This window comes from Dermacentor variabilis, chromosome 9 (genome assembly GCF_050947875.1).
Source record: "Dermacentor variabilis isolate Ectoservices chromosome 9, ASM5094787v1, whole genome shotgun sequence".
Lineage (NCBI taxonomy): Eukaryota > Metazoa > Arthropoda > Arachnida > Ixodida > Ixodidae > Dermacentor > Dermacentor variabilis.
In genome coordinates, this window is record NC_134576.1 from 133,294,165 (window position 1) to 133,318,510 (window position 24,346).

The 24,346-nt window shown below is 43.3% G+C and overlaps 1 protein-coding gene across 1 annotated transcript; it reads left to right on the top strand.

Annotated features, from left to right (window-relative positions):
• The first annotated feature begins 911 nt into the window (after window positions 1-911).
• LOC142557567 (major facilitator superfamily domain-containing protein 3-like) lies at window positions 912-23,857 on the top strand. Its single transcript, XM_075669511.1, has 4 exons — window positions 912-2,195; window positions 2,845-2,992; window positions 5,328-5,431; window positions 11,334-23,857. Exons 1-4 carry the CDS (start codon window positions 1,367-1,369, stop codon window positions 11,603-11,605), a joined length of 1,353 nt encoding a protein of 450 aa, XP_075525626.1. The 5' UTR covers window positions 912-1,366; the 3' UTR covers window positions 11,606-23,857.
• Window positions 23,858-24,346: the final 489 nt, after the last annotated feature.

A 24,346-nucleotide genomic window follows, 5' to 3' on the forward strand; every position in this document is an offset into this window, starting at 1 on the left:
AAAAAAGCCGAAGGACGCAGCTACTTCCTTTTTTGTGTATTTTCTTAATTAAAAAAATTCTGGCGTTTTACATCTGGCGATATGATTATGAAGCACCCTGTTCAGTTCTCATCACCTGGGGTTCTTTAACGTGCACCTAAACAGAAGTGCAGGGGCTCGTGCCCCTGTACGTGAGCTCGAGATTAGCAGCGCAACGACATATCCACTATGTAGCCACTAATTGAGTTACCACGCCGCTATTTTTTTTTAATGACACAGCTTACGGGCCAAAGATTAGCATATATAATAAAGCTGTGCCTAAAACTGTTCTCGGCGCCCGAAGTCCAACCGCAATCAAAGAACCCGTGCCTATTACTCCGCATTCTGTTACGCGAGGAAGACGGAAACATGAATGGAATGTAGTACAGAACCTTACATATACTTTTCCATCTGCGTTTCGCAAGACATATTGATGGAAAACTATATGCGCAAAAATGCGCACGGAAGATACATGCTGCTTGAAAATCAAGAGAAAGATTTGTTCTCCAAATGGATCGTACAATAACATAGTAGAATGAAAGCAGACAATGCGGCCGCAATTTGTTGTGCAATCTAGTTGCCGGCTGATAGCGAAACTAGTTCAAACGTCTATATAGCAGCACGCTTAAATGTTTCTTCTTTAGGTTTTCGATTGAGAAACACGAGTTATGGCCCACTGCAGGCTAAAAGAAAAAGAGCAAGCTGAAAAAAAAGAGAAAATCCCAACTAGAGGTGCGAGAAACGTTGGAAACGTCGTTGCAATTTTGCTGTAAAATGCTAAGCAATATGAGTTCATGTCGCGTTATATTCTGGGATGTTCTGCATGAAAAGGCAATGATTCATACAAATGAAGAACATGAAAACTCGACGAGATTAAAAAAAAAAAAAGAAGGAGAAGAAAAGAACAACTAAATTACGCTTTTCTGTTGCTTCGCTTGGTTGCCAAGAGGCGTCGCCTCGGTTCCCACGTTTCTCTGTTTTCGTTTCAAAAGGAGGCGTGCCGCGCGGATGCAAGCACGTACACGTTGCTAAGAGGAAGATCCGTATTGTTTTAAAACAGCCCTGACGTGTACTTTTCAGTCCTACAAACTAGGCTACAGCTATGCGCGTCAAAGCCACGACAGCTTCCTCGACGCACGAGCCCGTGTGCTGCCAGACATCGCGCGACCTGCTCTAAACGGGGATCGCAGGTGTTCGCGCGCTATGTTTATGTCATCCGTGCCTCGTGCCGCGTTACAAGTTTCAAACAGCTGCTTTTTAAATCGCGTACAGGAGCTGGAACGCCGCAGTACCTGAGTGCTGTGTGCAAGCGACACATCATCGCAAACCAGCGGCGTGGAAAGAAAACATGGGCACCATGCTGGAGTCCGTCCTCACGTACGCTTACCTCACAGTCCTGTACTTCGTGCAGGGCATCCCATACGGCGTCCAGGACAAGCTACTACCCCAATACCTCAGGTCGAAGAGGTTTTCTTACAGCAAGGTGACACTCGCCCGAGTCTTGCTTGTCCCGTGGCTCTGTAAGCCTCTGTTCGCGTCGTACATCGAGAAACGATGGACCCAGAAGCGCTGGCTCCAGGTCTTTCTCGCCACCATGGCAGCCATTACGTGGCTGTCGTCCTACTTCGGCGACAACGTTTGGTCGTTCGTCTCGACTCTATTCTTCCTGAACGTGGTCTCGGCGTCGTTCGACATTTCCGTCGACATTGTCGCGATGGACGTGCTTCAAGCATCCCAGCTGTCCGTCGGAAGTGCCGTTCAGGTTGGGTCCTACAAAGTAGGTGCCATATTCGGCGGCGGCGTACTCTTCTTGCTGCAGCTTCTCGCCGGAGTGAAAGGCATTCTACGGGGCATGTCGGTTGCGTACGCTCTCGCACTTTGCCTCGTTACTCTGCGAAATGACTCCGAAAAGGCCGGCTTGAGATCCGAGGAAGAACCTATGGAGGAAAGTGTGGGAGACGAGAAGTTCAAGCCAGGTGATGCCGATGCCAAGTCGCCTGAAGGTTTGCGCCGCCGAAAGGGAGATTCAGAAAAAATGCTCAGTGGAAGCGAATCGACGTCACGTGACGCCTCCACTGATGAGACGATACCTGGCTCCCTGCTGGAGAGATTGAAATACGCAATTTCGGTTGAAGGCACTCTGGGCCTTGCTGTGTTCTTAATTTTCTACAAGGCTGGTGAGTGCTTTGTACGTTGATGCTTCCCGTCGTCAAACTCATTTGCGTCAGTAAACCCGAATTAACTAACCAACCTCGTTAAACTTTACATTCAGACTTGACAGAGCATGTTGCAGAACACTGAAGTCACCATGCTGCTTCCAAGTCTTGAAAACGGTTGAGGCATTTAGCAGAACACCAGCATGATTTCGTCTCAGAAAACTTGTGTAACCTAGAGAGTGTGCAAACAACATCATCTACTTCACATGAACGTGATGAATCGAGGAAAACTGGAAGTAAAGGGGTATGCATAGCTATCGAGGAAAACTGGAAGTAAAGGGGTATGCATAGCTATGTTTTGATGGGTCTGCAAACGATATGTTAATGAGCAGAGCGGCAATTTGGGCTAGTTGGTAGAAGTTGCAGGTCCTGTCCACTTCTACTTCTGTTGTTCGTGTGTTTGTAGTGCAGTAACCCTCGTATTACAAGATGGACATGTTAATGAGACAGGTCGTAAGTTGTCTTGGAGCTCCTTGTAATGAAATTGTGCTGGGACAGGCAGTTCCATTATGCCATGTGCTGCAGCAGTATGGAGTCGACATCACTCCTCATAGAATTGAAGTACTACATTAATAGTGATTCACGCTTAACTCATTGTTTTAATTTTCAGGTGAATATGGCATTCTGACAACATACCCTTCATTCCTGCTGGATCGTGGTTATTCCTACTTTGTGGTTGGCTTCCTTAATGGTGGGCTGGGACAAGTTATATCCATCCTGGGAACCATCATTGGTGGATACATGGCACGATCAAGCAGGTGAAGTGCCCATGTTCTTTTATCCCCGCTGAAATGTTGGGAGGAATGTTTCCTGCATTTACAGCTTTAACCCCTTCCGCGCCAGGCTCTTATACCCAATTCTGGCTAACAATGGCCAGATTATGTTTAGTGACCCGAGTTTTCCCCTCACTTGCGTACTGTTATCTACAAAAAGCACGGCTAAGCAGTTAGACGAAACTATGCTTGTCCATGTCCTTGCCAGCAAATGTAAAGTACCGTTGTTGAGCTGGGCTCATCCTTGGCCGTTTTTACCAGAAATTGGTTGACAAACCCAGCTTGCCCAAGGCACAGAAGGGGTTAAATTACGTATTCATGGAACACAGAAACAGAGACATTATGAACATTTTATGAAAGCAGTGCTTGGCCAGCAGTCTAGCTTAAAGAGCTTCAAATGCCAGTAAAGAGATGTGTGCTTAGTACTACTCAAGTGCTGTATTTATTAAGGTTTTGTTATATGAAACACTTGCTTAAAGTTCTCATTCCATGTTATTCTACAACTGCAAACACACTTAAGGGTGGCAAACAAACCTTGCAGCAGCATCGCCCATTGGCATCTTCACCTGTAAAGCTTGTGAACTCAAATGGGTAGGGTTATTGGGAGTGCTTGAATAGTATTTAAAAAAAAGGAAGTAATGAAGTAACAGCTACCTGCTGGAGGAGGAGGAGGAAGAAAAACTTGCTCTAATTGGTTAGAAATTAGTGGTGGCAGATGTGGTGAGCCGTCTTTATGGTCTGCTGGACATTCCATTAACCAATCAGATGGCCTGCAGGGTGAGTAATAGTGCACAAAGTTTACTGTCGCCCTACCTCTAACATTGATGCAAAAGGGCATGCTCTCCAGCGGGCGTCATGAGAACAGAAGGGGCAGGAAGCTTTCGTGAGCCATATTGAACTTGGCTACACATGTGACACTGTTCCAGTGTTGCCCTTATTAAGCTCCTTTATTCTTGTTTATGGGAAACTAGAATGTATAATATTCTACGGTAAACTAAACTTGAAGGTACAGCTTCTATATTGGATCCGTTTTCTATTAGACTCATTACTATAATTTAAGCTTTTCAGAATGACGTCACGAAATTTATTACTAACTACTGTAACAGCGCAGCTAGTGTCATATCCACAAAGAGCATTCTTGAACTCCCCTTTTTCTTGGGTCACGGCGTAAGCATTGCAGCTTTTCTTTATTTCTTAAAGACCTGTCTTCATATTGCATAGGTCCACTTCGAACTGGTTTCCCCACGCTCTCATATTAGTTTTCTTGACAAATCAATCATAGAAATAAGGTTGGCATTAACATATGTCACAGAAAGGCTTGCCTGTACTTATTTATCCCACAGACTCCGGAGGGCTGTAATCACCATCCTAGACCAACGATTTCCGTGCGAAACATTGTTCGTTCTTGGGAGTTCTTGTGTCACCAGAAATTTTCTCTCATTACTTTGCTTACGAATCTACCACTCCCCTCTGCAATGCCTTCGGGCCTTGAGGGTACTAATAAATGAATAGATATGAACTAAACTCACCATGATGACTCAGCAGCTATGCAGTATGACTCGGCAATATGCCTATTGCTGCTGAATGAAATGTTGTGGGTGCAGTCACATTTTTATGGTGGTGTAATGTAAGAACAGATGGTTGTGTACTTTGATATGGGTGTGAATTAAAGAGCTCCACATGTTCAGCATTAAACTGGAGCTCTCCACTGCAGCATCTCTCATGTCCCACTGCAGAAAGAGAGAGAGAAATGGGGTGGGAAAAGGCCGGAAGGTTAACCAGAAATGCTTCTGATTTGCTAACCTGCACAGGGGGAGCAGGAAAGGGAAAAGAATGAGGAAGTTCTTAGGTTCAAGTGGCCTATTAGGGAGGCTATAGTTCTCATAGACGTTTTCCACCTCCTCTATTTTCTTTTTCACGCCATTGTTTTACCTTTCCGCTGCCCCACTGCACAGCTTCAGTATGTAAAGCACCATCAATTATTGTCAGATATATCCAATATTCTTATAAGCATATATTTGTTTGCTAATATTGTCAAAGAAAATTTTAGATCTATGTGCTCCACTGTATCTGCTAATTTGTTATATCTTTGTTTATTATATCAGTGTTCAACCATAATTAGTCCTTGGCAAAACTTCCTGTTTCTAGTGCTTGTTCAGCATGTTAAAATGCACAGAAACTATGCCAAGAAAATAACCCCATCTTAAAGTATGGTCACGCACACACTTCTGTTGAGATTTTGGCCCTTGAAGTAGAAAACATTCTACGTTGATACGTTATAACGAGATTTTGAATCTTCTCCTTTTTTTTTTTCTTCCAGGAGCCACAAAAGCTTTCTTCTGAAGCTCTGCATTGCTCGCATTTTGCCTGCAGCCCTCATATGCGTCACTAACACACGGCTTTTTGGTCGTCCAAAGAATGTTTGTAAGTGTTTTTTATTCCGTTTTATTCAGTTTTTACTCCTCTCTGTTGTACTACCGCCTGTAACATTCTTGTGCTTATTATGAACTATCCTCATTGTAAGCCTGCTTGTTCTTTACCTTATTTCAGGTTTATTTTTATGTAGTGTTTGTGTTTGTTTTCCTTATTTCATCTTGTATTGCACAACGTAATAGTGCATCATAGAAGTACTGTTCTTACAATGATCGTAGTTTAGGAAACATATAGCTGCGTTTTTAGTGTTGCTATAGGCTGTTGTAGTACATTGCCCCTACATTGATCACCACGATATCATCATAGAAACGAGAAGATGTATATATATTATCAGAGATCAGATGCAGAGAAGTGGCACCTCTGCCAGTGCCGAACTCGGGACTTTTGCTTCTGAAGAATTGATGCTGCAGTGACTTGTGACAGCTGAACATCTTTTTCTTTCCTTAGTTTTTTTCACTGGTAAATGCTGCGAAAAATTACACTACAGCAAAGCCGTTTAGAGGCAATCACACAACTAAGGATGTCTGTAAGCAGAGAAAGCAAACAAATGAATAAACAAATAATGAACTAGCAATATCTCTGGCAGAAATTCCAGTCTAAAGGATACAGCTACTCAGGAGGTGGCTGCAGTGGAACACCTGCAAGATTTCAGTGCTAGCAGCAGCATTTGCTTTGCAAAGTAATGGTTGAACCATACGCTGCTGTACATGGAACAGTAATAAGCATAAGCTCACTTGAGCTGTGCACATATTTTAAGAAAGCATTGAAATTAAATAAATTATGTGATGCCAGCAGCAAAAAGTGAAAGACGAGATACGAAAGAGGAGGAGTCGAAAGCAACAATTTTCTAAAGCAGACTGTCAGCCTGCCTGCTGCTGCGAATAGGCTGGTTTCTGCAACTGGTAATGTCGGAACAGTGCGATTCTCATTGTGTACAAGAGTACACAAAATATTACTGCTGCTGCTTTGCAGTATTATGGCTGAAACCACAAAATTTTTAATGTTTGCTGCCTGGTGAGCCAGCACACCCAGCTTTGCCAGTTCTGTGCAAGAGATGGGGCACTATAAGTCATGCTAGGGTACGGCTGTTCCACTGACAAAGGCAGATCCTGATGTAACATTACTTCTGCACTGAGACTTCCCTTCTTTGCTTACTGGTAAGCGATTCCATGCGTTCAGTCTTTGCCAAGACTACCAGCACCTGCCAGCATTTATGGGATTGATGGTGCATTGCTACTGGCCGTTTGCTGTAGCAATGACAATGACATCAGCAGCTGTGGCAATTGTAGTACGTGCTGCTGCCAAAGAGCTTCAGCTTTTATGCGCTGCTGCGATCAGCTTTTTCTCAATCCTTCTTGTTTCCTGCCATGTGGTAAGCAGTAGTATTGCAACGAGACGATAATGCCACCTGCAGTGCCTTTTACAATTGCTTTTAATTATTTTGTGCGATTTAATAATTATTTCTGCCACAATAACCATGGCTACATGACTTGTAGACTTCCTGGCTTTGCTTTGCCATACATGCTCTTGACAGTACTTGGACAGACAAACCTATGCATGTCAGCTATTAGGCAGCTGTAGTGTGATCGGCAAGCTGCTGTGTTGTGTCAGGAGATGGATAGATCTGTGGGTTGTTGGAGTGGTCGGTACTTTCCTAACATTTTGTGAGATAGCTATGCTTCAAGAACAGATGTGCGGACAATGTCTTGGGGATGTGTAATCACTTCATGCTTCATGGCAGGTCTACACACTTTGCTTCATTATCTTGTGATCTCCAAACCTGTTTAGTGACCTCTAAAAGAGAAAGCACAAAATTGTCGAAGCTTGTTGTAACACGGCTGCATCCCACATGAAAATACCTTCATTATATCCGAAACGTTTATTATAAGCATACATTTTGGCATAGACAAAAGAAATTTGGGTTTTAGATTTGGTTCATTATATCCGATAATTTGTTACATTGTAGTTGAAATGTAAGTGGCAAAAATAGTATTTTTTCTTACAAATTTAAATAAATGGAAGGGGGCTTGAACCACTAGCCCTAATACCGCAATTTATATTTCTCGTAAATGTCACAAACTGTAGCTCGGAAGCAAACTTACATCTCATGCACGAGTGTGTGAGGGGCAAAGCTGTGATCTAAATTCATCTGGGTCACCACCTCATTACTATGTCTCGTTATAGTTGCTGCAGATGTTTTGTTTGGAACAACACATGCGATGTTGCTATGTCAAAACGTCACTTTCTTTAAACTGCGGAGCACTCTTGACAAAGTTTGCTTGATGAGCACCGAGGTTGCCCTAATTTATGGTGGTAGCACCTATGAACTGTTTTAAGCTCATTCTGTCTCTGTTCTCAGTGAGAGGATTTGGGGGGAGGGGGCAGTGGGGCATACCAAGGGACTAGATATTTAGTAACATATGGAATCGTCAGGTTATAAATTTTCTTATGGCCACAATATTTAATGTGAGGAGTAATTTCTGCCTCCACACTGCCATTCGTTGATTACAACAGTCAATGAGCCATGAAAAGGCTAAATTTCACTAAGGCATGTAGGCCTAACAGTCGACAAAAGCTCGTCAAATGAGGGTAGTACATAATTAATTAAAATTAAGCGAGCACTCGCCTAAGGAGTACGAAGTGCTAGTCTTATTTTCACTACACACTTCAGGCCTAGAGTGATCAGCTGTAGCAATTGCCAATGAGCAGTCAGTGACTGTGACCAACTGTCACTATTCGGTCATACGAGCACAGTCTGCACTCTGCATTTCAAAGTTGTAGCAATATGTACTTGAGCTGTATATTAATAAGATGTTTCGAAAACACATTCTTCTCCAATGGCACTGTGGCTTCTACAGTTTGAATAAGTTGAAGAATACATGTAGAGTATCCCTACAAGCTATATCACATTTATGCTTGTTTGGAATTGGCACAGCTTGTGTTTATGCCACGGCAAAAGTGTAAAAATGAATGTTTTTAAAAAAAATGCACTTTGTGCAAATTCCATCCTAGTTTCAAGACCATTCATATATAATTGCTACAGTGATGAACCTGGATAAGATCACTTTTTTCTTTTTGTGGAGAAGTCATGTCAGGGTACAGTGATAGCTAAAAGAAGTAAATCATTGAATTTTAGTAAAAAGATATTCTGTTCAGAATTGACCAGGTCATGGCTAGGCTAGTGCAAAATGAATATCCAAATACATTAATTCTCAAGGTTTTTCTGTATCCATGGAAGGAAATGACTTTGTAGGGTCATGTTACAGTCATAAGTTGCAGCTTTCCCTTGTTCAAGGTATTACCTATGATAGAAGGCTCAGCACCATGTTTCACATTTCTCTTAGTGAAACCTGAACTTCTGAAAACCTCTGTAGGTGAAAGATTCCTTCAGTTCTTTTAATTGCTACAGTTGGTCTTGGGTGACACTTGCTGCATCCTAAAGGGACACTAAACAAAAGAATGGTTTGATCTCTGTTAGTAGATTACTTCATACAATACCAAAACAGGCCATTCTTGCCCCAAGAAGAGGCTTGGTAAGGCGCAAATGATGTAAGAATGAGCAACAGGTGGTGACACTGTTTTGAAGTTCCTGCAGCAGCTCGCTAGTTATTATTTATTGGTAAAAATGGACTACATTGTATTCTAAAAGATCCAAAGACACAACTTAGCAAGTTTCAAAAAGTTACTGAGCCAGAACGGCTCATATAGGTAAAAATAATTTGAAATCTGTGGCATCAGGCTGGTGTATCCAGAATAGGGTCCTGGTGTGAAATTAAACAAAATTCGAACACCAGCCTTCATTTTCTCCTCTAATAATCAATATATTACCACTTTGAAAATAACAACGATAGAGTTTTGAAACAATACTTTATCGCTCCAAACTGGTTTGGTGTTTCTCTTCAGTGTCTATTTGAAGCAGCAGGTAGAACACTTTGTCACACTGCTGGCATTTTATCTCTTTAGTGAAAGTAACCAAATCTCATTGATGCTTCACTCTGTTTGCCAGGTCATCTTTTTCAAATGCCACATGCCACGTTGTGAACTGTGAGCTAGGTACACGCTAAGTACTTAAAACAAGCAAAACAAGTTAGACAGGACAAAGCACAGCTGTTTCTGCCCTACATATGTGCATGCTGTCCCATCAACCTCATTCGGCCCACTTATCTTGTGCTGTGTGTCTAGCTTAGTGACTTCACAACAGGTCGTGCTCTCTTCTCTTCCAGTTCTTTGTGATTTTTCTGTCCAACCTTCCTGTAACCTTACTGTCACCTCTCCTATGAAGCATGTGGCCATTGTGTCCCAACCAGTGACAGCTGCCAGTCTGCTTCTTTGACTCTTTTTGTCTGCTTCTTACCACCCAAAAGAACAACGAATGATAATAGTTGTGATATGTAAATTGACGTTATTTTCAATACTGCTGCTTTTAATTGACAGCGATACAGGTGAGTATTATAATTGAATAAAAATAAATGGCAAAATATAGGTAACAAATGGGCAAATGTGCAAGCAGTTGAATTGTAATGAATAGAAATGCAAAGAAAAAGCAACACTGAAAAGTTGTTGATGGACAAATGAATGTTCCAGTTACTAACAAACAGTGGTTGCTTAAATTAAAATCTGTACATATGTGCATGCATCTGCTTGCACATTACATGCCCCCCCCCCCCCTTTGTACTTGTTTACAGAAGGAAGCACTTTCAGGCGGTAATAAACACTAAAAGTTAATTTCACTTCAATTTAATGCAATGCGTACTTCTAGATTGAGGAATACAGGTTCTGAATAATACTACTGATGCTGCTCTCTTAGCCTTCCTTATTGTACAGTTTCTACTCTGCCGTTGCTGCTCTAGTGGTCAACAGGTGTGACCATAGGTGAGAGCGCAGGGAGGATGAGTGGCGTTACATATCCCATAGCATGACACGACAGGAGAGCAAACTGTGCCACAGGAAGGGAGGTAGTCAAAAATGTGAAAGTAGACTGTTAAGCCGTTTCCCAGTCATGCTGTCTTAATTTCTTTGGGCACATTAGCCACCCAATCTCGGGCCATGTTCAACTTGGCAGCACTTTACAGTAACAATGATGCGGCTAGTGCAGCATTCTAGTTCTGCCAAACTTTCATTGTCTGACACGCCGTTCCTTGTCATTGAGTCAGACCTTCGACCTATTGTATTCTTTATTGTAGGTACAGTGTACACAGACATACTTTACCAAAGCTGTATCTGAAATTCGTTTTGAGAAAAATATTTTTCTCTGATTTCTTTCAATGTGTAAGTGAATGCTTGTTACTTGCCATGTATAACTTATGTTAAAAAAAAAAAGAAAAAAGCTAGAGGTTTCTTATATAAAACTGTGGCTGGAAGGACTTGGGATAGCAAGTTGTCTGTCTTGCATGCAGTGCCGCTAACGTATGTGCTTTTGCTCATCTATCGCTGCTTTAGATAATCCAAGGTGCAGATTCTATTTAAGATGTAGAAAGAGCGGAAAGCAGGCTTCGTTAGAGCCGGCTATCTCAATATTCTATAGTATTTGTTGCTCAAAAGAAGAATAGGAAAAGGAAGAGCAAAAAAAAAATCACTGTACACATATAAATATGTCACAAGAACGCAGATGTTGTCTCTAAGGGCACCAGCACCAAAAGCCAAGCCCTGTGTATTTGGTGATGCCTCTGCATTTGCGGCAGTGCAGTAGTATTGTGGCACCTCCTAGCATGCACTCAGCAAATGATGCATGTCGCATCTGAGATTTTGATGCACACTTTGCGTCTTTGAACACATTTCTTTTCTTAACATAATTTAGACATATGACATATGAGAGGCCTCAGATAAAACGCTTTGTAAACCAGTGCAGACTTTAACTTGCTATTGCAAATAATAAATATTATGCGTCTTGCAGATTTCGGAGTCACAGCCATGCTGGGGCTTAACCTGATCAGTGGTATGATAACCACCGTGGCCTTCACCATGATGATGAGCATGTCACAGACCCTGCAGAGGGGCCTCCGCTCCACACACTTCTCTTTCCTGTGCACCGTCGAAGTAGTTGGCAAACTGGCCGCTTCCGTTCTGGTTGGCCCATGTATCGACTTGGTGGGCAAGACACCCACATACTTTGTCATGACGGCACTTATTATAGCCAGTATTGCTACCATCAGGCTTCTCAAGTGATACGTGCTCGTAGAAAGAGCTGGGCGATTGTTGCAGCCACTGAAAGTGAGGGGCCCGTGTGCACTATATCAGATTGGACTTGTTGCATGCAGTAGTTGCAGCATACAGGGTGATGCAAACGTAACAATCATCTTGAATTTAGAACAGTGCAGCAAGAAACAGGGACAAAAGAGGACATAAACAGCACTATCCTGTCCATTGGTGCACTGTTCTGAATTCAGAATGTTCAACGAACAAGGCCCAATTCTGATTTTATGAAAATCTAATAAGAATACTAGCAAACTGTGGCTTTTGCAGAAATGAACATGAACAAATGGAATAGCACTTTTTAATGACAATGTTTTGTAGCCAAAGTAGTAATATCTGTCACTGAAAGGCGGCACTGTTGCAGCACAGCTGAAGTGCCACCTGTCGATGACAAATGTAACTAAGCTATGAGATTTTTTCTCATTAAAAATTTAGTTTTTTGTGGAAACTGCACCTTGCTACGGTATATACTTCTCGATTGTATAACTCTTGCTTTTTTTTTGTTACTTCTCACTTATTCTGTTCATTCAATTTCTTATACTTAAAGGGACTGACTACTAGTTTTCATGGTGCCTATTTCTTTTAGTGCAGTGGAAAGCTTTTCTGTTAGTGTCTCATCATGAAGTGGTAACCCAGACAACACCCTGAAATATATTTTAGCAGAATTTTTTGAACTGCATTGAGGATGTAGTCTTTCGCTAGAAGCATGCTGAAAACAGTGACATGTGAGCATGATAGTGATTATATGCTGGCAAAGGTGGGAGGCAGACTACAAGTGCGACCGTAGCTGTGAGAAAGTATTATTTTGTTTATCAAGTCGATGTTCCTGCAGTTCATCTTTTCCGAAATGTTAAATTATTTCTACAATAATAGCAACGTGTTTTCGTGGTTTCCTGTCCAACTGCTTTAGATATTGACCAGTCAAGAACATTTTTTAGCCAAGCCAAGTTTGCAAATGCCAAAACAATGCTTTGATACGCAGTTCAGCGTCTTGCCGTAGCCTGACATGTGCTAACATTGTATTGCTGGCACTCATTTACAACACAATTAGTCAATGGCATTTTGTATCTCACAGGGAGACCGCACAACTCTGGGTACTTGCAAACTTGCATGCGTACGACAGCATGTGCACGCTGCCATGCATTGTGGGATGCGTGTGCCGATCGTTAGCGTGGACTTTCTTTACTTCATAATGTGCATAGAGTAAAGCACAAGCGTCTAATAATATACAAACTGCAATTTTAAGCAATAAATATGCTGTACTTAATAAAAGCTGACTTACGCTCAGTAATCTCATAAACTACATCCGGAGTACGAAGATTTCGCCACCGTGTCGCGGCACTTTCTGATTTTTGAGACTTTTCTTGCCAATTTAAATTTATAATTTCTACTTAAATCGTGAACAATTTGCTGGATTCTACCACCATAAATTATAGTTATTTCATTTCCACCAGTGTCTTGCAACACCTTCTGGCCAGTTGCCAGTATCTTTAAGTAATGTGCTGCCTTGGGCCTGTTGGTTGCGCTGTGTAATGTGAGCTGCATAAGACACGAGGATGGGCGAGTTGATGACATGAGCATTCCTGTGAACTGCTCACTTGTCCTTATATCGTCTTGCGCTGTTTTTACTCCAGATTGCGAAAACAGACTCAGATAGTTGCTTGGTACAAGTAGACAAAGCAAACCTTTTATTTCTGGTTGTGGTTGTAACCCTACCTTTGCCAACTGATAAGTTTGTGGCTGCAGGTTTGATTCCCAGTTGTGGCAGCCATATATCAATTGGCCACCATGATAAAAAGAAAAATTATGTTTAGTGAGATACAAGTACATTCTTATAGAAATAAACCTGGCTGTCCCACTACATTGTTCTTCGCAGCCCAGGTATGGTCTTGAGATGTAAAATGGCATGCTTAAACAAAAGCACCGAAATCGATAATTTTTGAAAAGAAGACAAAGGCAAGAAGAACACAGAAACAAAACGTTTATAAATGCGAATTGCATTCTTTGCCTACTTCAGCTGTTTTGAGCCTATCTATATATCTAGCCCCTTATGCCGACCCAGTGCCCCAGGTTGTCTACCTGCTTGAGTCATAAGGTGTATGCTCCTAATCATGATGCTGTTGTGGTCGTTTCGTTGACGTCATTCCACCTTACTCTCGTCATGATCTTATTCACGTCACACAATCGTCGTCATGCCATCTACCTCGACCCACTGGCCAAAGTTCCCTGATAGCTTGGGCCACTAGGTATGGGCTCGTGGTTGTGATGCCATTGTGGTCGTTGCATTGTTGTCATTCCAGCTTTGTCATGACACTCGTGCCCACATCGCCACAGTGCTGCCGCTGTGATTGTTCAGACATCATCATTACAACTTTGGGATCTGACGCTCGTCATGCCTTCTACATCAAACTAATGGTTCAAATTATCTAATAGCTTGGGCCACTAAATATGTATTCGGAGTCTGATGCCATTGTGGTTGTTGCGCTGTCATCATTCCAGCTTTCTCATCTGACTCTCATGTCGTTGTCATCATGCCATCATCGTCACACAGTTGTAGTCACTCAGTTGTTTTATCACTGTCATCGCTTAAGTAATATCACCCCATTGTTGTCATACCGCATTCATTGTTCCAATGATGTCAATCTTTCCTCAACATTTTATTTTAACATACTGATGTCATTCAATTGTGTTATGTCGCCTTGGTCTTGCTGTCATCGTCAGACAGTCACTACCATTGCCAGACTGTCATTGTAATACCTTCATGGTAGTGCCACCATCATAACTCCAGCTTTGTTGTCCAATTCTCACCATGTCGGTGCCACCAAGCTATCGTCGTCTTGCAGCTTTCGTGATACATTCATTGTCGCACCGTTATCAACATACACTCGTCGTCATGCCATCGTCATCACTGCATCGTCATAATGTTGGGATGCCGTTGCGGTCGTTCATTGTCATCATTGTAACTTCAGCATCTGATCCTTGTCCTGCTGTTGTTTCACCATCGTTATCACTTCACTGTTGTCATTTCATTGTCATCATGCCACCTTTGTCAATTGATCGACATCATTCTTTGCTCATCATCATATTGTAATCATGCTGTCACCAGTCAGTCATGATTATGCCTCCGCCTTTTTGCTGTCGTCGTCATTCTGTCGTGGTCATGCAAACGCTATCATGCATCAGTTGTCGTGCCGGCGGCGTCATGCCGTCTTGGTCGTCCCATCGTCGTCATCTCATTGTCCTCATGTCGCCGCTATACCATCATCATAATTTATCGGCACCTTATTGTCCTTATGCTGTCAATCGTTATGCGATTTTGTCATTCCATTGATATTGTTACACGAAGGACGAGTCAGTAAGATGAGCAACTATTTACAGGTTATATTTACAACAGCGGTTGCAGCGCTGACTGGTTAAATTCACAGAGCGAGCCCTCCTCTTTTCTCGAGCGATGGCGTCCACGTGCCTTGTTCAAACAATCAAATAGCACACGTGTGTAGCATATTACCCCAGCAGCAGAAGCGACGTCCCGGAGCGTCTAAATGTCATCACTGGGAGGGTGATACTGCTTCAGTCGTGTAACGTGCACGATATCACTGGAGTGGGAAGCAGATGGTGCATCAGGGGTGATCTCATAGGTGACGGAAGTCACGGCACGAAGCACTCGCTATGGGCCTGTGTAATGAGCAACAGTTTTTCTGACAGGCCGGCTTGACGTCAAGGAGACCATAGAAGCATCAAAGAACCAGGCGGGAAGTGCGTGTCGCGGTGTCGCCGATTGTACAAGTGCCTTTGACTCTCTTGAGATTTCAGAAGGCGGTCACGGGCAATTTCCCTTGCATCGGCATAACGGGCGATGGCATCAAGTGCATATTCACTGGTCAGTGCCGCACGAACTGGGGGGGTTGTGTCGAAAGGCAGTGCTGGTTCTTGGCTGGACAGAAGGAAAAATGGGGAATAACCGGCTGTGTCGTGGTGCGAGGAATTATAAGCAAATGTGACAAACGGTAGAGCAAGGTCCCAGTCAGTGTGGTCTGAAGAGGCATATTTTGCGAGCATGTCTGTGAGAGTGCGATTGAGATGCTCCATGAGGCCATTTGTTTGCGGATGGTATGACGTGGATAGCTTGTGCCTCGTGGCACAGGACTGCAGGGTGTCCACAATAAATTTTCATAGGAATGTCCGGCCACGGTCTGTGAGAAGTTGTTGCGAAGCTCCATGTAATAAAATCGCGTCTCGTAGAAGAAAATAGGTGACATCTGTGGCGCAGCTTGTAGGAAGCACTTGGGTGATGGCGTAGCATGTGGCGTAATCCAAGGCCACAGCGATCCACCTGTTCCCAGAGGTAGAAAGAGTTAAAGGGCCAAGTAAGTCCAAACCAACCCGAAAGAATGGTTACACGGAAATGTCGAGTGGTTGAAGGTACCCAGCAGGCAGCGTCGACAATGTCTTGCGTCGCTGGCATTTGTCACATGCAGCTACTTATCTTCGAATGGAGCGAGCAAGCCCTGGCCAAAAGAAGCGTCGGCGGATCTGGTTGTAGGTCTGCCGACGCTAGGTCCACCGCCCAGGTGACCAGCAGTGGGGAGGTCGTGAAGTGAATGGAGAACAGCCGAGCGAAGGTGTTTAGGGATCACAAGGAGTAATGCAGGGCCGTTGGGGTGATGGTTGTGGTGGTAGAGTATGCCATCTTGAAGTGTGAATAAGCGAAGGGAACTGTCGGCAACTGACGTAACAAGGGATGTCTGACCAAGTGGTCGATTGTCAGTGTCAAATATGTCGCGGTAGGAAAGCAAAAGGCGATACAGGGCGGCTGCTTGGTCAGGTGCAAGGTCCGGAGCGACCATGGCACTTAATGGGCTGTCTAGGTTCAAGGCATCCGGCGGGTAATCAGGAGGATCTGGAGACGTGTCTGCTGCAAACGCAGTGACGTGTCCGTCTGTCACTGACCGGAGCATGGCCACTGCTATGCCTTCAGGTAACACTTGCTTCATCAAGCCAAAATTGATAATGGGGAGACACATCCAATTAGCGGCAAGGGTTACGGCGGAGTGTGGCACAGAGATGTCGCGCGCCAGGAGGACATCACGAATAGGTGCGACGACAGAGTCGCCATCAGGCACGGTTACTGTTGAGGCCAATTCGACGAAGGTTAGGGCTTTTGGAGGTAAGCGAACAAACGCTGTAGTGCATAGGGTGTTTGGTTGTTCGGGGCGAACGGCTGAAAGAAGAGGACGCTCGAGGCACAGCATACCGGGGGAACAGTCGATGAGGGCAGAATGCGTTGTCAGAAAGTCGAGCCCGAAGAGTAGGTCATCAGGGCAACTGGTCAGCACGGCGGTGAATAGGACTGGAACTTAGCGGCCAGCAATTCCTAAGCAAGCAGCGCACATACCCCTGACGGCAACAGTGGCACCATTGGCGACGCATACGGCTCCAGTGATGGCAGGCGTAAGAACTTTTTTGAGGCGACTACATAGGTTAGCGCTCATTATGGACACTTGGGCTCCAGGAGCAACTAATGCCGTCAACGGAACACCATCTACGTCTACTTCAATTATGTTCGTGTTGGTGAGGAGCGGCAATGGAGGATTTGGACAGGACGAACGTGATGCAGCGCTACCTCCAAGAGCTGCATGGCCTAGTTTACCGTCCATCGGTTTGGCGAGGAAAAGCGGCGAGGTTGGGGTGACGGGGGAGCGACGGCGATCGCACGGAGGAGCAGCTGTAAGGGGCATCAGAAGTAGGGTACAGACAGTGAGGTGAATAAGGGCAATGCATCAGCGTATGGGCGAGGAGCAGGGAATGAGCTCCAGTACGACGGCATCCAGGTGGTGCGCTAGTGGCTGGACACGTGACCATTGCGGTGGCAGCGGAAGCAGATCGGTTTGTCGTCTGGGGTTCGCCATTCAGCAGGATTGTGTGGTCTGGGAGCGAAATACTGATCATTACAGGTTGTGGACATGGGAATGGGTGCCGAATCAGGGAGGGAGACAGAGCAGGCAGTAGGGATGCCAAAGTTTGCAATTTCTTGCCGTACAACTGCTTGAATAACGGAAATAGTGGGGGCCGCTTGGTCAAAGGTACCGTCAGGGGGTCGTGGATGAAGGGGGGCTGGACTCGCCACTTCAATCTCACGGCGAACGATACGTGTGACGTTTGCTTGAAATGGTCGTGCGGCAGTAATAGTGGAGCAAGATGACATGGCAGGGGTGTTTGGGAGCCGGGAAAACTGTGGGGCGACGCGGCGGCTTTCTTTAACGATAGCATTGACGGTAGAAATGTCGTTATAGGCGAGTAAAGTGAAGGCGTCATCCGCAATGCCTTTTAGGATATGGCCCACCTTGTCAACCTCGGTCATGTGCTCGTCGACTACCACACGCGTGTAGCAATATCATTCTCTCTTTGTCATTCTATAGTCACTGCATCAGCGTCATGACTGCATCGTCATGGGTGACCTTGCAAGGAGTGCCATAGCAAAGTGCAGCGATATCCTAGTTTGTGTCATATAGCCGAAGCAATGAATGTCTTAGAATTACCATTACACGTTAAACGAACGTGACTTCAGGAATATGGGCTGTCACCGCATTCCTTGATTGCTATTCGCATTACCGTTGACAGTCATCGTGAGAGGAGCTCTGCTGTAATTTTTTAAAACTTGAGCCATTACAGACTTCCCCAATTAACTATTCTCCTAATTTTAAAACCCCGGCAGTTAGAAAAAACACCTTTGCCTGACTAGTTCATTTGGTTTACTTGCCAAAGTAACTCAGCTGATATGAGACATGCCACAGTGGAGGGATCCGGATTAATTTTGACCAACCGGTGTTTTTTAACCTGCATCACAGCATGGTACACAAATGTTTTTGCCTCTGCACCAATTGGAATGTGGCTGCTGTAGCTGGTAATCGAACTAGCAACCTTATGCTGAGTGGGAGAACACCATAGCCGCTGCATTTAAAGAAAATGGAATAGATTTAGGTTCACTGTGTTCTGGTATGTTTAATGGGTTCTTAGTGTTTAAAGGGGTACTAAAATGTGCTTAAAAATAGCCTTGTGTGATTTGGACAGTCAACAGGGTGGTTGAGCAGAACATTATGATTACTGGGGCGCAAGAAAACAGGAAAAATAAACTCCTCTGCATTCATTGTACTCTGGAGTTGTTAGCTGCTAGCTGTATTTAATATGTAAGAAACAACTTTGTGTTCGTCATATAATGTGCTGAGCCATTTATCACTTGATGAGGTGCTTGCATAGCCTACACTTATATCTTGTGGCACTAATAAGGGTGGTCAGCTTGTGTTAGCCTTTGTATGTGGCTGGCTACACATTATGTGGTGTCTCATTGTTGTTGTTTGCTATTAAAATGTGTTTTCTCTTGTAGTAGGGATTTAAATAGTTGTTGAATATAGTTACATTTTGAGATGTTGTCAAGTGTAGTCTGCAAACACTTCTTGATGGCCTGCTTACTCCAGTGTTTCCTGTTGCTGGTGCTTCTTGCCGATTGTGTTTATACCTTGTTGAAAAATACTAACATAATGAAGATGCTGTTGTCATGAGGCAAGTTTTTGAGGAGTTATGAAGAAACCATGCTGTCTGTTTGGATGTTACATTTTGTTTATGTGAGAACCCTAGATAAATAATTTAACAATGACTTATGCCACCCAAGCACCACAGTACCTTCGCATGGGGACGTATTCTGCGACAATCACTTTTGGTGATATTATCACCGTCAGGCATGCGCTGATTGGCTGGTTGAGCAAAATTGGATGAGCTGAAGGCAATAGACAGTACCGCCAAAGTGATTATCGCAGAATATGTCCCATGGTTATTGACAAATGCATTAACGACTTCATATGCCCAAAGTTTTTCAAGACCCAAGAGGAATGTTATAAAATGACCTATGAACTAGCATTGATTATGCTACCCAAGCATTGTAGCACCTTTGCGTGGTCATTGACAAGTGGTTCATTAATTATTACTTTACATGCCCAAATATTTTTCAGAAGCACCACAATGTATATATACTCTTGAGGTTCACTGAATTAGGTGTAAACTAGCATTGAAATGTTCAAGGGAAAATGTACTTAATAGCTGGATAAGTAATTTGTTGATTTACATGTCAAGTTGTATAGATTGATCGAAGAACAATAAGACACTGTTCCAATGAAATGATTGCCCTATGATGTATAGTTGGCTCTTCCTGTAGAGACTCCCTGAAACAAATTTAGCCTTATTTAAGGAAGTCTTTCAGATACAGCGAGTATCTCTTATGGAACGCTTTTTCACAAAGTGTTTATTACATTGTGCTATGTTAAAATAGCATAAGATCACCCTCCTCTCAAGTCACGGCATCCCCCCTCAACTCGTATTCTGCACAGCTTTTGCTATGTTCCAATTTCTTTCACACAGTGTTGTCCAGCGATATGAGCGTTGTCTACTTCTGGTTATTTGGTCCAAGTATGTTCCCTTGTCTATTGGCAACACATTTTTTTCTTGTTAGTGTGGTGATGGTGGCTTGAAAACCATGGTTATGTACATTGCTCATGTCCAGCATGAATTTACTGCAGTACTTACTCCCTGCAACCATCTATAGCGAAAGAAGATAAGCATGAGGACATTGTTCTGTTTAGGGAAGCACAGTGTGAAAGGCCAGCACATTGAATAGAGTATGGTGTAAAACATCTGTTACTTTGGTTTACCTGTGGCTCTAATGTAACACTCTCTGCTCTCCTGCAATGGACACAGGTTTGAATTTTATGGGAAACTGGTTATCTTTTAATGGAACTGACAACCAATGTTTAAGGTAATTGCTTTTATCAGTGCATTGGCAAAGCACTGAAGCCAGGCAGTGTTGTTGTCCAGTGTGTGCAGTCTTGCAAGCGGTGACCCAGAGAATGCTGTGGAATGTATTTTATAAGAATTTTTCAGTCTGCAAACACCGTCGTGTTTGTGTAGCCCTTCGCTAGAAACAGTAATAAGTGAGCAGTGTAGCGATTGTACACTGGCATGCGAGAGAACATGAAAACAAGTGTGACTGCAAGTGTAAGAAATTGATCTCATATTAATCTCGCAAAACTATTGTCTTGTGGCTCATGCTGTCAGAATTATTTCTGCAATAACAGCCTTATCCGATTCCCTTTCAAACTTTTCTTGTTCCGAGTCACCAAGACACGCCAAGGTCTGCTATTATTGCTCGCCTGGCAGCGCAGAAACCACTGCATAGAGCCTTTGCAGCGCGAGTTGAAGGAATGTTGTGTCTTGCGGAGAGAGTAGAGACTACCTTAGAGAGCACTGGGGGCCTTGCAAACTTGCACACATATAAAAGCACCTTATAAGCACCACCATGCTATGAAGAACACTGCTGGCCACGGGTGTTCCACTTGTTGCCGCGACTGCAGCACCGCTTGGAGATGTTAACTTTTCTTCCATTGTAACATGTTGTGTAATGCGTTTCGTTGCCTAGAAAATATCATGACACATTTTGTTTGGTTGTGAGACCCACCAAAGTCCACCACTAGTGGGTTTGGCTATGGACAAACAATGCCAACATCAAGATTTACAAGCACTGTAAAGAGCCCATAGCAGACGGTGCTGTAAAGGAAAAGCCACCTAGGTACTTGTGCAATATTAGTCTGCGATTTCGGTTCATGTAAATCTTATGTATTCAGGTGGTTCTCACATGAAACCTGCCATATGTATTGAGGAGGTTCAATAGGGCATCTTCCAAGTAGCCCTTTTGATTCACTTTTTTTTTTTTGCATGATGTTTTGAAAGTCGCTTGTGCAGTCCACTTTTCCAATGACACTAATATGTGGAATTTGGTTAAGCAAAACTGGGAATTCTGCACATTTTACCAGCAATAGCTACGCTTGGGATCTCAAAGGTTTCATTATTGCTGTGAAAACTGTTTCAGGCTGTGACGACTTACAACTGCCATTCTTCCCCTTGCTGATGATTAGATTTAGAGGATTTATTTACAGGAAAGGCAGAAAGACTAGCCCAAGTTTGTGCACTGTAGCCTGTGGCTTTACTGGGGAAATATATAGGGAAGAGTAAGTGAAGAATGAAGATGAGAATAGCGATGAATGCATACGAACATTACACAGTGGCTCTACTAGAGCTGCTCCTAGCCCCATGCCACGTAGGAAATCCAACACTTTTTTTTTTTAGCTGCCTTTACGGTTGTGGTACCAGGCCATGGGCCGAGAACACTGGCCTCTGAAAGTGGTTGTGGTTGCTTGCCAACATTCGCCATTCATAAGCCTTCTGAATAGTGTGATATATGTTGGAGCTTTTCCTTCTATTCCAGTGTTGAACTTGGAACTGAGTGATTATTTTTGTAACAAGCAGCACTATTGTGCAGTGAATATGTTGATGGTTGTAATGGCAAACGTTTACCAAAGCCTTTTCTTGCTATACCAAATGTTATACATATATATATTTCGGAGGATTGATTGTCTTTATGACCGCTGTGTCGGAACCCCTGTTGGCATATAAACACGTGTATTATGTTGTGCTAATTGCCATATCAGATCAAAATTCAAGCTACAAAACATGGCCAGGGCACAACTTGGAACCCCTACTGTTTGTTAATGTGTGTTTTGATAGTTCTGCCTTGTGAAATTGTTGGCAGCTGAATGAGCAGCACAGGCGTGAGCTTGAAAGACATTTTACCTCATGCTCTCTCTACATTTTTCTGGGCGTGTTTCTTCGCCAGACTTTATGCCAGCTAGCCAGCACAGGCATGTAGACAAAGACAGCAAGACAGACAGGGGATGCTATTTTGCTGGAACAGCACAAAGACTCAACTGGAGAAAAAAAAAATGAAATGTAAGCGCGGTCTTCTCAGTATTTCTGATGGTCTACCTCTATGTATATCCTTGCGATGCTCTGCCTACACGTGTCTCTGTCCTCAAGAGTGCAATGTTGCCTTATTCGTCTACCTTGCTGTCCTTGTCTGGCCTATGCTGGTTGACTATGTTATTAACTTGCTCAAAAGCCAATATTCTTTTGAGTCCTTATCTAGTCATGTGCTTATTTCAAAAGCCGAGGAACCTCTGCACTTGCAACCATTAGGCCAAAGGGGTGTGTGGTATACTAATGTGCAGTCTACAGATAATAGCATAGGAGAAGGTTTAGTACGTGAAAGATTGTACAGCCTTTAGGGTGCAGTTTTGTCTCATTTCGTCGGCACCTCGGACACTGAACATTCTTATCAGGAACAGCATGCCTGTCTGAGTGTCCCATAGCATTCCTGAGAGGATAGTTGAGGGGCACAGAGTGAGGACACAGAAGGGCACGTTTGTGCAAGATGCAAGTTTTGTGATCATCATTGCTCATTGCAAAAAAAAAAAAGGGAATGTACACTTCTTGGGGTACAATTTTGCTGTTTAAAATAATCAAAACTGTGCACCAGCTACTTTACTGTCAGGTATTCCACGAGATTCCACATAAAACTGACAATTCTTAGAGCTGTCTAGCTTGTCCGTACACATACGGCACTTCACAGAACACTGGGTTATCAGAAACTGAAGGGCAGTAACAAAGCTGGTGGCCAAGCCTTGCGACTTGTGCAACAACATATTACAAGCATTTGTGTATCGCAGATGCTCCCGTTGGAAGCACAACAACCAAACTGCATGAAGATTACATCACTGCTTTACATCAGCAGTGAAGTAGACTACGGTTGGTTATTGCAGCAACACCTCTGTGTCGGCTCTGGTTAACTCCATACCCCAAACCCGACTGCTCATGTTTACGTCTCCGGCATTACATCAATGGCACAGTTTATACAAGCTAAAACTCTGTTGTGACAAAATTACACCCTAATAGGTGTACAATAAGCTCTAAAGGACAAGAAAATGTGCATGCTATATACCATACACCAGCACATCATTATTAGGCCAAAGGGAGAACTTTTTCTCCAACTGTAATGTAGCTGACCCCGGTGCTTTGCAAGGTTTTTCTTTACAGTGGGAGAAGCAGTATGGTTCCCAAGCTATTTGTAGAAGTCACCTTTTCTCCGAGTACATTAAATGCACTGTGCAAACAAATGTGGGCCAACTGACTCCACATACTAAAATACTTAATCTGGATGACTACTTGTCATCTGTCAGTCATGTTAATTCTTTTGGTGTGGTGTTAAGATGTTCGAACATAATTTTTTAAAGCGCATATTAAACTGGATCTTGTTTCTAGAAATAAAAGTTTTTCCTCATGGAACTCTGGAGTGTTCTACCATTCTTACTAACGCATGCTAGCAAATGCGTAACCTGTACACATAAGCAGTTTCGTGCATATCAACTTGAGAAAAGCCTAATAGGGCGAATATAAATTGATGATGAAAGCGGTGTGGACTCTGCAGTCTTGAACACGAAAAGACGATCAGTTCCATTAGTTACGAGCAGATCTGGGCTTTGATTTCGCTACATTGCTTATAAAACCTTAATTTGTCTTTGTTCACCATGAGCCTTGTCATTGTCTTGTCAGCCTTGTCTTGGCTACTCATTTAGCTTTGAGGCCATGTTTAAGAGCAAACTCAGCAACACTAATATAGTAAACGCTTATCCCTTCCCTAATTTGTCCGTTATGATGCAAATTTACAGTCTGTAGGTATTCAGAAGCAAGCTACTAACATACCATACTATAATAGCCACAACAGACTGTAGCGTGATGTCCTTGAGCACAAAGAATTAAACCAAATTGGACTTC